Source organism: Solanum tuberosum, unplaced genomic scaffold (assembly GCF_000226075.1).
Source record: "Solanum tuberosum cultivar DM 1-3 516 R44 unplaced genomic scaffold, SolTub_3.0 scf00291, whole genome shotgun sequence".
Taxonomy (NCBI): Eukaryota; Viridiplantae; Streptophyta; class Magnoliopsida; order Solanales; family Solanaceae; genus Solanum; species Solanum tuberosum.
Window position 1 is genome coordinate 761,583 of NW_006239218.1, and position 16,436 is coordinate 778,018.

The 16,436-nt window shown below is 37.1% G+C and overlaps 1 protein-coding gene across 1 annotated transcript; it reads right to left on the minus strand.

Moving 5' to 3' along the window:
* Window positions 1–12,100: 12,100 nt before the first annotated feature.
* Window positions 12,101–15,057, minus strand: LOC107063014 (uncharacterized). The gene is made up of 7 exons (XM_015314388.1): window positions 14,672–15,057; window positions 14,501–14,579; window positions 14,005–14,378; window positions 13,551–13,672; window positions 12,966–13,433; window positions 12,592–12,869; window positions 12,101–12,295 (listed from the first exon to the last, which is right to left on the minus strand). Exons 1-7 carry the CDS (start codon window positions 15,055–15,057, stop codon window positions 12,101–12,103), a joined length of 1,902 nt encoding a protein of 633 aa, XP_015169874.1.
* Window positions 15,058–16,436: the final 1,379 nt, after the last annotated feature.

Below are 16,436 nucleotides of genomic sequence, written 5' to 3' on the forward strand. Positions count from 1 at the left end.
AAGAAGAAAGAAAGAAATCAGCCTATACAATTTTGTTTGTGGCGTCATAGCGAAGGTCGACACTGAAGGTAAGGAATTTTAATGAACTTACCATTTATGCGGGTGCAAATGTAATTGCTACATATATAAGTATTAGTATTATTATTATTATATTATTATTATTATTGTATGGAGAAAAGGAATTAGTATTAGGATGTCAATATTGAGTTGAATTACCTTTACTGTTAGCATTTCTTCAAATTTTTGGGGACAAGATTTAAGGCCACCAGTGGGAAAGCATGTCAATGGTTGATTAGCAAATCATTTATGTTCGCAGTGCATTTATTGATTTTGTTAATTGGTGGAATTGGTTCTTAATTTATTTGTTTATCGCATTAAGATCATATTTTTGATATATTGGTATATGTAATTAAACATAGGTATATTTTATTACATAAACACCATTATAATTACATTTTTGGAAGAATTAAGACTTAACCCTAAGCTTGAATTTTAGGAAATATAATATGCGACATATTAGTTGGCACCAAAATTAGGAGCTTGGTTATAGAATTTGATGAGTTTTTGGTCTAGGTTAGACGTGTAGTAATATGAGTGTCTACAGATTTGTTTGCTTACGATTATTGTATAATTGTTAGATTGGGAACATTTTGAAGCTTCGTGAATGTCACGACCCAAAATCACAAATCGTGATGGCACCTATGTTCCAAACCGATAGGTAAGCCAATCCAACACTTTTACCAATTTAATTTAATATTAATAATGGAAAAACTAAGCGACTGGTAGAATATCCCAACAACTAAGTCTTTCATAAGTATTAAATGCAGAAACTAAACTACCACCCAAGATTTAGTGTCAGAAGTACAAGAGCTTCTAAAAGAAGATACAAGTTTAAAATTATGTAACAAGTCTAGACATAAGAAATATCATGTCTGAATACGAAGTAGCAAAATAAACCATAAATAGACAGAGGTGTGGGTTGCGGAACAGTGAAGCAGCTCACCACAACTCCAAGATACGATCCAAGCACGTACTCAAAAAGCTCCACGAAAGGTGCTCATATTAGGAATTGAATCTGCACCACAAATCAGTGCAGGAAGTGTAGTATGAGTACGAAACCACGTGTACCCAGTATATCTCATAGACCGATAACAAAGAAGTAGTGACAAAAGTATATAAGAAAATAATCCTTTCATTTTTACAAGTCCACCTTATACTTATCAACTAAGTTTTCATCAATAAGGATAATCAAATGTCACCTAATTTCCAACCACAAATAACACACATAATCAATAAGAATGAGGAATGTAATGAGATGCAATGCAATGTGATACTATGAAATGATACGCATCAAATGACAAGTACTCTCTCAACCGTATATACATGATACTCCTCGGAAATACATCGAGAGTTCATGACCCATGGGGGCTCGCGAGGTCCATATACCGACACAGACGATCTCCACTATCATAAAATCAAAGGATTTCTACATGGACGATTTCCACGTGCCCAAATTATAATCTTAAGATCTCACAATCCCAGCACGGACGATCTCCATGTGCCCAACTTATACTCAATCTCATGTCAATGCATGTGCACAATGTGATTTCAATAAAATGGGATAATAACAATCTCAATCAATCAATTATCAGTATAATATATAATCACCTCAAATATCACAAATATACAGGTTCAATAAAGAAACACAATCACACGAAAGAATTCAAGTCAATAATACATCAGTTAATGCCCATATGCTTTGGCATTCTCGAATTACAATCCACATTCTATAGTAATAAACTTTCTCTTTATAACCCCGGTACTCGTACCAATTCCCGTCACACCATTGGTACGAGACCCCCTATCTTTCGCCCTTACCCATTGTCTATTCCATTTTTAATCTTTAATTAAGAAAACGTCCTTCAACGAAGTCTAGAAAGTCTTAACATACCTGGAATACCGAACATGTGTCAAATCCTCAAGATTTGGCTTTTCTCTTTCGTAAAGCTTCATAATGTTTCTACCAAATATGCAATACTCGCAAGCAAGTGAGTCCATAGATACCCATATTACTATAAGTCTAGCTTAGATCCAAATTCTCATCCTAATCTATAATCAAGCTCCTAAATCTCAAGTCTAAGGTTAAGTCTTGATTCCTCCAAATAACATAACTCTAATGGTGTTCGTAAATTATAATAAACCTAAACTTCAGTTATACATATATTAATAAATCAATATGAATTACCATAGTAATAGAAGAAGAATCCGAATTTGTAATCAAGTGACGAACCAATTACATTCACTTGTGAATTACCTTTTTTTTGGTAGAATGTTACATGAGCATCTATCTATAATATAAAATTAATAACATCCCCCCCTCTATGATATTATTATCACCTATCATGAGCATACATATCCCCTACTATCCACTAGTTATTGCCGATTATAACCAACAAAGTAATACAACCCAATTTTTATAAAATTAATAGTGTAACAATTTGAAAACCAACCCTTTACCCAACCAGTGGAGGATCCAGAAACTGATGGTCATGGCTGCTCAATTCCTTTAACATAATGCTAGTCAAGATTTTTTTTTTGCTTACTAATATTTTTTAGTTAGTTAATGAAATACAAAATAGGAAAATGAAAAAAACTAGAAAGAAATATAAGAAAAAGTTTGTGAAAAGATATAAAAATAAGACAAAAACTATGAAAGAAGTTTCATTTTTGTCAACAAAAATTAGGGATTACACCAGGATTCGAACACCCGTAGTGATGCTTTAGCAAACCCAGCATTCAACTTCACTACCAACGCACCCACAGGACATTTTGTTTAATGGGTGCTGAAGGATATGTTATATAACTTTTTTAGCATTTTCTATATAGATAAATAAAATTTCCGTCGGGGTCAATGGGTGCTCGAGCACCCATAACTCAATACGTGGATCCACCCCTGTACCCAACATCATATAATAATAATAATTTGTGATTATCTATCATAGAATAACTACATAAATTTGAGTGGTATGTATATACATCTTCTACCTGAAACTTAAGCACAGTGTTTTTCTTTCTCTGGCGTTCGTCTTCACAGGTAAGTTCGGCCTCCTTTTTCTTTTCTCTTCCAAATAAATAATTAGGTATTAAAAGTGGCACATTCCACTATTTTAATTTAATTATATGGGTTAAGTGGTAAAGGATATTTAATAATTATACACTTGTCACATTAACTATCACTATATTAATTATTTAATAAATATTCATCAAATAATACTCGTAATTACCAAATAGTTTAAAATTTTCATTTAAACTTTTGTCGGAGGAGTCAAAATAGTCCTAGGACTCAAAACAACCCAACGGGTCATTCCATCATCTACCACTAAAACAAACGTTCATCCTCGAACTTTAAAAGAATAAAAGTAACTGAACTCTTAAAACAAATCTGGATATTTGATCCACATGTCCAACTCACTCTCCCAAATAGCCTCTTCAACCCTTCCCTTGAACCTTTACTGAAATAACTTCTTTCAACCTGAACTTCCAAATTTTCCCATCTATGTTTGTTATCGAATTCTCCTCAAAAGTAAAACTCTAGTCAAGTAACATTGAATCACATACACACCATCCTTAACGAAAATTCTCCAACATCAAATTATAAGATATAATGTAAACACCCGAAAACCAAGTGACAAAGCAAACTTTTAGCCACCTCACAAATACGTTGATCAATCTCGACAAGAACAATATACGTCAGGATCAACTTGTACTTCTCTTCAAATTTCATCAAACTTTGCGTAGGTGTAACCTTCAATAAAACCCGCTCTCCAGTCATTACCTTTAATCACGAACCTTTCAATCTGCGTAACTCATTTACCTACTCTAAGCTATGAGGATCCTAACTTGGATCAACTTGACCTTATCTAATGATTCCATCAATAAATATGTACCTCGTGGTCTAACCTCAAATGCATCAAATCAACCAATGAGATATCGAAATCTCCTACCATACAAAGTCTCGAATGGTGCCCTCTCAATGCTCAAATGATAACTATTGTTTTATGCAACTCCACTAAAAGTAAAAATTTATCCCCAATACCCACCAAACTGTTCAGACACACCCACAACATGTTCTCAAGGACCTTAATAGTCCGTTTAGACTGACTATTCATATATGTATGCAATGATGTACTAAGATGCACCCAAGTCCTAACTCCTTCTTCATAGACCGCCAGAAATGATATATAAATTGTGTGCATCGACATGAATATAATAGATATGGGCACCCCATGTAATCAAATTACTCTAAATTATAAATAGTTTGAATCGGCACGAGAAATGTAGAATTGCTCAATCAATCCACAATGACCTAAATAACATCAACCCTTCCTTAAGCTCTGTGGCAACCCTACCACAAAGTTTGTAGGAATCATTTTCCACTTCCACTCTAGGATGAGCTTCCTTTAAGTAACACCTCAAGGTTGTTGATATTTATACATCACTTGTTGATAAACGATACATCTTATTATACCTCAGATGAATTGTATTCCTTAAACTAGGGAATTCTCCATGAGCATTCTAGTCAACTCACCTACCCAAAGAACATAAATATGATCTCTTATCCTCAAAAATCCCTCACCATCAAGAATTTCCTCCTTGGCTTCTCCTTGTAACATCTTGTCTCGAATATTACACAAATCTCCATAATCAAACTGTTAAGCCCGAATCTGATCCAATAAGGATGACCCCCCTTAAAACTCTACCAGATTTTAAAATATTAAGTCTCACAAAGCTATTCGCTAAGGACCGGATATCCATAGAAAAATAAAGCTCACCAACCTATAAAAAAGTTAAACCCCCCTATACACACTGTCTTTCTACTTAATTAATCTACTACCATATTCGCATTATTCAGATGATAAAATATATTGATGTCATAGTCCTTGAGAAACTCAAAATCATCTTTGCTACCCCAAATTGACACTCTCTGATTTAATATATATTGGAGACTATCATGATCCTTGAACACCTCACAATACACATCATAAAAGTAATACCCTGAAATCCTCAATGCGAATATTACAACTGTCAATCCTAAGTCATTTATAGGATAATTCTTTTCGTGACCAAACTTCAGTTTCCTCGATGCATAAATTATTACCTTCTCTTTCTACATCAACACAAAATAAGATAAATCCAAGAAGCACCGCAATATATGATAAAATCCACTCCCTCCACGAGTAGAGTCAAAATAATAGCAGTAACTAATAGCCTTGAGCTTTTGAAAACTCACCCCTCCACAAATCACTAATAATAACCCGCAAGACCTAAGACACTCCAAATCTCAATAACTAAAGATGTTTTGACACAAATCTCAAACTATCTCAATCATCTTAGAATCCACCATAATACCCTCTTTGAAGTCTACCTGTCCCACAAATGCTAACTAACAAAGCAAAACTCACACCTTGAAAACTTTGCGTACACCTTCTTCTCCTTTAGAATTTCAAGCAGAATCCTTAAATGATGCTCGTGCTCCTCCTACTACGAGAATATATCAATATATCATCTATGAAGACGATAATGAAGGAGTCCAAGTATGATCTTAACACCTCATTCATCAAGTTCATAAAAGATGATAGGGCCTTAGTCAACCCAACACACATCACTAGAAACTCATAATGGTCATAACGTGTCCGGAAAGTTGTCTTAGAGATATTTGTTACCCTAATCTTTAACTAATGATAGCCGAATCTCAAGTCAATCTCGAAGAAAACTAAAGCACATTGAAGTTGATTAAATAAAACACCAATCTGAGATATCGGGTACTTATTTCTTATTGCAACCTTATATAACTGTCGATAGTCAATACACATACTCATAGATCCATCCTTATTTTTCACAAATAACACTAGAACACCCCAAAGAGATGCACTTCCCTAATAACCCCTTACTCATCAAATCTTGTAATTGTTCTTTCAACTCTTTTTAATTTGACCGAATTCATATGATATGGTGGAATTGAAATGGGCTGAGTGCTTTGCTCCAAATCGATATAAAAATCAATACCACAATTAGATAGAGGATCTGGTAGGTCCGTCGAAAGTACCATTAAAAACTCATTCACAATCAAAACAAACTCAAGCACATGAGTCTCCACACCAGTGTCTCAAATATGCTCCAACTAAGCCAAATATTCTCACTCCACTATGTGATGAGCCTAAAAAAATGATATCAACTTTTTTTAACTGTGACTAAGGAAATCTCTCCACTCTACTTTAAAATTTGGGGCATAACTAATGTAATTGTTTTAGCATGACAATTCAAACTTGCACGATAAGAAGATAACCAATTCATTCCAAGCATAAACTCAAAAATTCATCACACATAAGTCCTCAAATCCACTTGAGTATCATATCCTATCAAGGTAACTATACATGATCGATATACTCGATCGACATCTATGAATTCTCCAGCAAAAGTAGAAACATGTACAGACAAATCAAGCTACTCACATACCATATCCAATTCGAATGAAAACCTTCTTTCCCTTACGCCACTTAAATCTCACACGTCGAATCATCTCTAAATCCTTCAAAACATCTATAACTTTCTGAAATGAAACACCAAAAGTGGTACCCTTAGAAACTCTCATACGAATCAAAATGATCAACCCCTTAACAAACCTTCTCACTCTCTCAGCCTCGGTGGGAAGTATCATTGAAGCGTGCCTAGAAAAGGCATGAAATTTAACCTTATACTTTGTGACTAACATACCATCTTGCTGCAATCCCACAAATCCAACCCTCTTATGCTCACTCGCACTGCGTGGCCTCCTTTTTCTTTTATCTTCCAAATAAATAATTAGGTATTAAAAGTGGCATATTCCACTAATTTAATTTAATTATATGGGTTAACTGGTACAGGATATTTAATAAATTATACACTTGGCCCATCAACTATCACTATATTAATTATTTAATAAATATTCATCAAATAAATATTCGTAATTACCGAATAGTTTAAAATTTGCATTCAAAATTTTGTCGGAGGAGACAAAATAGTCCTAGGGCTCAAAACAAGTGAAAGGGAAAGGTCGAATCTTGAGGATTCGTGACACGTATTCGACATTCAAGGTATGTTAAGACTTTCATACTTCGTTGAAGCACATTTTTTTCTAATTAAGGATTAAAAATGGAATAGACCATGGGTAAGGGCTAAAAATGGGGGTCTCGTACCAATGATGTGACGGACATTAGTACGAATACCTGTATTATAAAGTGAAAGTTTATTAATATAGTAGGCGGATTGTAATCAGAGAATGCCAAGGCATTAGCTGATGTATTATTGACTTGAATTCTTTTGTGTGATTGTGTTTCTTTATTGAACCAATATATTTGTGATAGTTGAGGTGGTTATATATTATGTTGATATTTGATTGATTGAGATGCATCATCATTCCTTTTATTGAAACCATATTATGTGCATGCATTGACATGAGATTGAGTACAATTTGGGCACGTGGAGATCATCCATGCTGGGAATGGTAAGATGTTAAAATTATCATTTGGGCACGTAGAGATCGTCCGTGCAAAAATTGTTTGATTTTATGATAGTTCATTAAGATCGTCCGCACAGACACGTGGAGATCGTCTGTGTCGGTATATGGACCTAGTGAGTCCCCCGTGGGTCATGAACTCTCGATGTATTTCTGAGGAGTATCATGTATATACGATTGAGGGAGTATGTGGTATCTCAGGCATATCATTTCATGGTGTCGGTCTATGAGATATACTGGGTACACGTGGTTTCGTACTCATACTACACTTGTTGTACTCTTATGTGGTGCATATTGGACTTCAATTTCGAGTGCATTTCGTGGAGCTTTAAGAGTTGAGTTTTGAATTATGTCAAAGTTGTGGTGAGCTACTTGGCTATTATGTGGCCCACACCTCCCTCTATGTCTTTAGACGTTATCATTTTATTTTAGTATTTAGACAAAATATTTTTCACGTCTAGATTTGTCAATTAGTTCTAGACTTGTATCGTAGTTTAGAAGCTCTTGTACTTATGACACTAAATCTTGGGGTGGTAATTTAGGTTTCCGCATTTCATACGTATAAATGACTTAGTGTTTGTTTATTATGTTTTCGCTTATCTTTCTACTTAAAATATTGAATTGATTTGGTCAAAGTATTGGGTTGGCTTACCTATCGGTTGGGAACATAGGGGTCATCTTTGGGTCGTGACAGTATATATATATATATATAAAGGAGAAACATAGAGAAGGTGATGTGACACCTCTCTATGGCCTCCATTCATATTGATCTATTTTCTCTTTTTTTAAACATTTTTCCATCATTATTTATTTATTTTATTTATAATATCTTAAATAGTTTTCACATTCAATTAATCTACTTTTCACCTACAACTATAATATATATTTAATATCTTTAATAAAATAAGAAATAACTACCAATAACTCACACATCTTCAACTTAATAATATTCAGAACACCCTTTTTTTAATCTTCATAACCCCAAAAGTTAATTTGTAAGTTTATGTCTGATGGTATTCCTCCTCTTTGTCTATATAAATTCATATTTTGTATCAAGAAAATTGTCATTCAAAGTTACTTTTTCATTTCTCCATCACCATATCATACATTAGTGTCACAACCCAAAAATGGATGTGATGGCACTCGTCTTATCCCACCAAGACAAGTTAGCCTACAACTCAACCATTTCGATAAAGTGCAGCAAGAAAATAAAAATAGAAGTTCAATAACAATTACTAATACGGATAACAAGTCAACTCAACTAAATCCCCAAAACCTGGTTGTCACGTGCACAAGCGGCTAATGTAAATACTAGAATTGAAAGAAAGTATGTAAGTCTCAAATGACGTTGACTCTCAAGTAAAACAAAATCATAAACAAGAGTAAGAAGGTTTGCTGAGATGACAAACAGTTACCTCACAAATCTCCACAGGAAACCTTAGAAAAGAAGAGAATAGAAGGTATCATGAAGATCTGGGCTCGTAATTTACAAAAATGTAGAAGCAAGGGATAAGTACGAAACCACACGGTACTCAACAAGTAAACTTCTAAACACAAACTAAGGGAATAAAATATGGGTACTCCTTGCACCCCATCCGAACCTCCACAACTACAACCTGCATAAAACCAGGCCAACCTAACAGTTTACATAGCACACAACTCAACAACAACGCTCTAACAAATTATATATCCTCAACAACAAACTCAATATGCATCAATCACAACTGGCACTCACAAGATCAACAACACACAAGATCAAGTTCATCAATGATAAAAATGTGCAATGCAATGAAATGCAATGTCAAGTATAGGTATGCATGTTTGACTTAATGATACACACCCGCTGTCTCTCAATCCAGGACTCATGAGGGACATATCTGTCAATGCATCCGTCGCGTCGTGTGACACGACCTTTGATAATAAAATTCATCGCGGCGTGTGACACGTCCCTCAATAATGGAATTCGTCACGGCCTGTGACACGTCCCTCGAAATAAAGTATCAGTCGCGGCACGCGACACTTCTCTCGAAATAGTACATCCTCGTTAATTTCTTATTCTTCCTCAATTCACATAACACTTATCACAATCATGTGATAGAACCAGTGCAAATTACATGTTCACACAAATAATGAGGAGATGACCATTTTCATAACAATGCACAATTTATAACAACACAACTGTGATACATAAAAAATTAATCAATAAGCCTTTCAAATCATTCTCAAACATCACACACTAATAATTAATCACATATGCCTTTTATTATTCTTTTTTCCATCATTAGAATTATACAACACAGACAAGTCAATCCATCACTGATTCCCATTACTCCATAACACATAACACAAGGAAATACACAATTTTATGCACTTAACAAGGGTTTAGAAATCCACTTGCCTCAATTAATCAACAATTCACTCTGGTACTTGAGCCTTCCCTTTTCGTTGAGCTTCCAAATCAATGCAATCTATTCAAGTACATAATCACAATAAGATTTCGAAACTGACAACACTCATACATTACTTTAGGTTCGGCCTAGACCCAAAAACTCACCCAAATCTATAATCAAGTTCTTAAATCTTGATGTCAATTAACATGCCAACTCTTTCAATTTTCTACAAATTTCAAGCCTAGGCTTAAGTTCCAATTTCTCCAATATCATAAATGTGCTAATATTCATATAATATAATCACCTAATATTTAATTACATATTTTAATATTATTAAAACTTGATTTATGAGTTAACTATAACAATAAAGTAAAAGAAGAACCCTAAATTAGTGGCAAACCTGTATCTTAGGTTGCTAAACGAAACAACAAGTCATTCGTACTCCAAACACTGTCATATAACTATTAATCATCACCCAGTTAGTCACTATTATTCATTGATTACCCACTATCAAACTTATTCCAAAATTATCAAAATTTACAACCAATCATGTGATTTGTTGTTTAACTTTGAAGAACCTCGCCCGTTCCTTCTTTTCCTTTTTATTTCTTTTATGAATTAATTATGTACTAAAAGTGATAAATTTTACTCACATATTTATTATATATGGGACAAATAGTATAGGGTCTTAAATAGATTCAGACTTGGCCCATTATTATTAATAATAAACAAGTTACCCGCAAATTAATTAACTATAGCTAAATGGCTATTCAAAATTATAAAAAATGACCTTTCGGATCAGCGTCATTACATTATCCACCAATAATAATTATGTTCATCCTCGAACATAAATTTAAAGGAAGTAACTAAAGTTTCAAAAAGGTGAGGATATCGGGCACGCATGTCAGACTCAGTCTCCTAAGTTGCCTCTCCATCTGAACGATGTTTCGACTGCATCTTCACTGAAGCAATATCCTTGGTCCTAATATTTTGAACCTGCTTATCTAATATAGTTATAGGCTCCTCCTCGAATGTCAAGTCTGGACCCAACTTCACTGAATCGAGTGAAAGCACATGAGACTCATCCGGAATATACTTCTGAACCATGGAGACATGGAAAACAGGATGAACCGCAGATAAACTAGGTGGAAAGGCCAATTTATAGGCCACCTCTCACACTCGGCTCAAAATCTCAAAAAGTCCAATGAATCTAGGGCTAAGTTTTCCCTTCTTCCCGAACTGCATCAAACCCTTCATGGGTGATACTTGGAGCCAAAGATGATCACCCTCCATAAACACTAAGGCTCTAACTCTCCGGTCTACATGACTTTTCTGTCGACTCTGGCCTGTCAACAGTGTATAGTGAGTCATACGGACTTCATTCATAGGAACTCTAAGCAAGTCTATATCTAAAGAGTCCATCCTAGCCGAATCGAACCAACCGATCGGAGATCTACACTGTCTGTCATACAATGCCTCAAATGAGGCCATCTGAATACTGGAGTGATAAATATTATTGTAGGCAAACTCTGGTAAGGGAAAATGTCGATCCTATCTAGCACCAAAATCGATCACACAGGCTCGAAACATATCTTCCAACACCTGAATCGTCCGCTCAGAATGACTATCTGTCTGAGGATGAAAAGTCATACTCATATCTAATTGAGTACCCAAACCATGCTGTAATGCTTTCTAGAAATGAGAAGTGAATAATGAACCTCGATCAGATATAATAGAATTCGAAACTCCATGTAATCGCACAATCTGACTGATATATAACTTGGCTAACTTCTCCGCTGTATACTTCACCCGAACCGGAATAAAGTGGGCAGACTTGGCGAGCCTGTCAACAACAACCCAAATGGAGTCATAACTACCCACTGTGGTAGGCAAACCCACAACAAAGTTCATAGTGATCCGCTCTCACTTCCAAGTAGGAATATGCATCCTCTGAGATACACCATCGAGACGCTGGTGCTCACACTTGACATGTTGGCAAGTCAAACACCTAGAAACAAAGTCTGAAATATCCCTCTTCATCTCACACCACCAGTAATGCTGACTCAGATCATGATACATCTTCGCCACTCCCAGATGGATGGAATATCGAGAACAATGGGCCTCCTCAAGAATCAATCTAATCAACTCACCCGTCTTAGGCATTCAAATCCTGCCTCCGATCCTCAAGACACCACCAAAAATCAAAGACACCCTCCTTGGCTTCCCCGCTCAACACTTTGTCTCGAATAAGACATAACTTCTTATCATCAAATTGGTGCTCACGGATCAGCTCGACTAAAGAAGACCGAGCCTCAATAAAAGTAATCATCTCATCACTTTCCTCTGAAATCTGCAATCGGGCAAGACTGTTAGCTAACATCTGAACATCTCTAGCCAACGGTCTCTCCTCAATACTAAGCGCTGCAAGACTTCCCATGCTAAGAGTCTTCCTACTAAAAGCATCGGCCATGACATTGGCCTTCCCCGGATGATATAAAATGGTTACATCTTAGTCCTTCAGCAACTCAAGCCATCTACGCTGCCTTAAGTTCAATCCCTCTGACTTAAGATGTACCGAAGACTCCGATGATCGGTGAATATCTCGCAATGCACCCCATACAAATAGTGACACCATAACTTAAGTACAAAGACCACAACCGCCAACTCCAAATCATGAGTAGGGTAGATCTTCTCATATGTCTTCAACTTCCTAGAAGCATAAGAAATCACCTTCCCCTTCTGCATGAATACACCACCCAAACCGACTTCTGAAGCATCACAATGTACAGTAAAGTCCACACACTTCTCTAGTAGAGTTAACACAGGGACCAAAGTTAACAAGGTCTTGATCTTTTGAAAGCTCTCCTCATGGTCATCAGACAACTGGAAACCCACACCCTGTCGAGTCAATCTACTCAATGGAGCTGTAATAGTAGAGAAACTCTAGACAAATCATCGGTAATAGCATGCCAATCCCACGAAACTCTAAATTTTGGTAGGAGAAGTAGGTCCCGTCCAACCTCTAATTGCCTCAATCTTGACCAAATCTACTTTAATACCCTCTTTGGACACCACGTTTCGCAATAATGCCACATAATTAAGCCAAAACTCGCACTTTGAGAACTTGTCATACAACTTCTCTTCCCTCAACCTCTGAAGTACAATCCTCAAGTGTCGAACATGATCCTCCTCAGTCTTAGAGTAAACCAAAATATCACCAATGAAGACAATCACAAAAGAATCAAGATATGGTCGAAGCACCCCGTTTATCAACTCCACAAATGTTGCAGGGGCGTTAGTCAACCCAAAGGACATCACTAGAAACTCATAATGCCCATATCGAGTCTGAAAAGATGTCTTAAGGATATCTGATGCCCTAATCTTCAACCGATGATATTCGGACCTCAAATAAATCTTAGAGAACAATGATGCTCCTTGTACCAGATCACATAAGTCATCGATACGTAGAAGAGGATACTTATTCTTCACTGTTACCTTGTTCAATTGTATATAATCAATGCACATCCTCATAGTCACATCCTTCTTCTTCACAAACAACATAGGCGCACCCCAAGGTGACACACTAGGGCGAATAAAACCCTTACTCAATAAATCCTGCAATTGATCCTTCAACTTTGTTGGAGCCATACGGTAGGGAGGAACAAAAATGGACTTAGTTGCCGACTCCAACTCAATAGCAAAATCAATATCCCTATAGGAGGAACACCTAGAAGATCAGAAGGAAATACATCAAGAAACTCCTGAACCATGGGAACAGAATCCATGGGAGGTGGTTCAACACTAGTGTACCGAATAAAATCTAAGTAAGACAAACACCCTCTCTCCACTAATCTGTGAGCACAGATGAAGAAGATGAGCTTGATAGGATAAGAGCCACTAGTTCCCTCCCATTCAACCCTCGGAACACCAGGCATTGCTAAAGTTACCATCTTAGCATTACAATCAAGAATAGCATGATAAGAAAAAAGACAATTCATACCCAAGATAACATCAAAGTCTACCATCCCCAGAATGATTAAGTCTACCTAAGTGTCATACCCCACCAAAGAAACAAGACAGGATCGATAAACTCGATCCACCACTAAGGGCTCACCCACGGGTGTAGAAACGTGAATAGGTACAAGCATGCTATCACATATCATATCAAATTCAACAGCAAAATATGTAGACACATAAGAGAAAGTAGACCCCGGATCAAACAATAAAGATGCAGATCGATGACATACTGGGATGATACCTATAATAATAGCATCAAAAGTCTTCGCCTCGGATCTCCTTGCTAAAGTATAACAGTGGGCCCCTATGCCACCTCCAGCTTGAGTGGTACCTTTACCCCCACTCTGCTGAGCTACACAACCGCTACTAGAAGCTCTACTACTTCTACCTGACTGAACTCTGCCTCGACCTCTACCCTGCAGTACCGGTGGTCTAGTCTCAAATGAAGAATTAGGTTGGGGTCCTCCACGACCCCTCTAGGAAGTACACTGTTGCATCAGATGATCGGGATCTCCACAACTAAAGCAAAACCTCTAACTCGGGAACTGCTGTGCGGATCCTGAAAACCCACAATAATTGCCTCGCCCTGTGGGTCACTGCTATGAACCGTACGATCCCTGACCCATGCTATAAGAACCTTGAGATATCAGACAACCTCGGATATCGACATAGATGCATGAATGGGTCCCCGATGCTGAAAGGAACCAACCCTATATGTGATCCCCTGCCTCCACATGAGGCACCATAAAACTGACCTAATGTACAGGCCCTCTTAGGGTCCCCAAACTCCTCTCTCTCCTTCAATTTTACCTCTTTGGCGGCGCTCACAATGGACTGAAAGGAAACCCCTTCTCGAGATGCCCTAAACACAGCCAATCTGATAGAGAAAGTCAGCCCCCTCACAAATCTACGGATCCTCTCTGTCTCGTCTGGAATAATGGCCAAATCATGCCTAGACAATTGGTAAAAATGATCCTCATATTCTGTAATAGATAATTTGTCTTGTCTTAGATTCTCAAACCTCAAATGACTCTCCTCTCTCACGCTCCAAGTGATAAAATAGTCATGAAAGTTACTGAAAATGTAACTCCCCATATTTGAAACAAACCACAAATGTCGATTTTGAGAAGTTACAGGCGCAACCCACATTTGCCATTCACGGACCGTAGGTCAGACCACGGCCCGTGCTGGTGGTCTGTGGTTTACCAATGCAACCTCTGCCCAAACCCAGCTTAGAAAATCGGCTAAGTCTCGACCCACGGACAGACCCATGGTCCGTAGGTCAGACCACGGTCCATGGTCTGTATCCGTGGATTAAGAGCCCCTTTACCCAGCCTCTGACGCAAACGATGGCCGACCAGCACGAAAAGTCATTCGATCCACGGTCCGTAGGTCTGACCGTAGGTGAGGGTTAGCAGTCAGTTAGAGGAAAATTGTTGATTGGGTCAACTTAAAATGATCATAAATCTTAGCACAAAAGGAATTATGTGTCCCATGACTATGATATGATAGATAATTGAATCCTCTTTCCAACGGCACCGAGTTTACTAAAATCTGACCTCCGAGAAAAGAGTTATGCTTGTTTTAGTGAAGCCCTGTCGGGCAGACTTGACCTATGATCCCAATCTACGGGCCATAGGCCCGTAGGTCCCGTCCGTCGGTCACTCCGATAGCAGTTAAGTCAGGGGTCTGTTGGTCTTTATCTATTTCGCTGGATCCCTAAGCTACGTCATTTAGACCCTAAATTATGAGGTTTTAGTCAGTTTAAGCGTAGAAACATAACTAGAACTTACCTAAGTCCAATCATTAATCAAAACTTAGAAAATTAGAGCGTAAGAGGAGAAGAGAAGTCAAGAACCCTAGTTAAAGAACGCAGCAAGTTTCTTCAGTTCCAGCCCAGAAATCAAAGGATTTCTCCATGAAATTCGTCACCAAATATGTGGAATTTCACTAGTGGGTAGATTTTACCCATTAGGTCCCTAGTTTTCACTTAGTTTCTTGATTCCCTTATTATGACTAGACCTAGGGTTTCTTGAATGTTAGAATTATTGGGTTCTTAGCTATTAAAATGATCCAAATCAGATTAATATGTTAATATTCAGTTTATTGCATAAATTCCAGAATCCTAGCTATGTATTTCTTTAGTTCTTGAATTACACATGTTAAGGTAAGATATTTCAATTAGTCAGATATACATGCCTTATTAGTTTAATTGTTGCATACTCAGTTTGCATGTTCAGTTTTAGCTATCCAGTAACTTACAGAAATTCAGTCATAATGTGTTAATCACTTAATCCATTGGGAGTAGCATAATACCGAGTTGGACTAGGGTTCAGCATACCCAAATAGTTCCAGAACTACTAGCCACGTAGGTTGTAAGTCCCCTCTGTGGGCATCATTTCAGTGATCACAGCAGCATGCCTTTATACCTCTGGCAGGGTATATTGGGTCCTCTTGATGGGGCGTATACATCG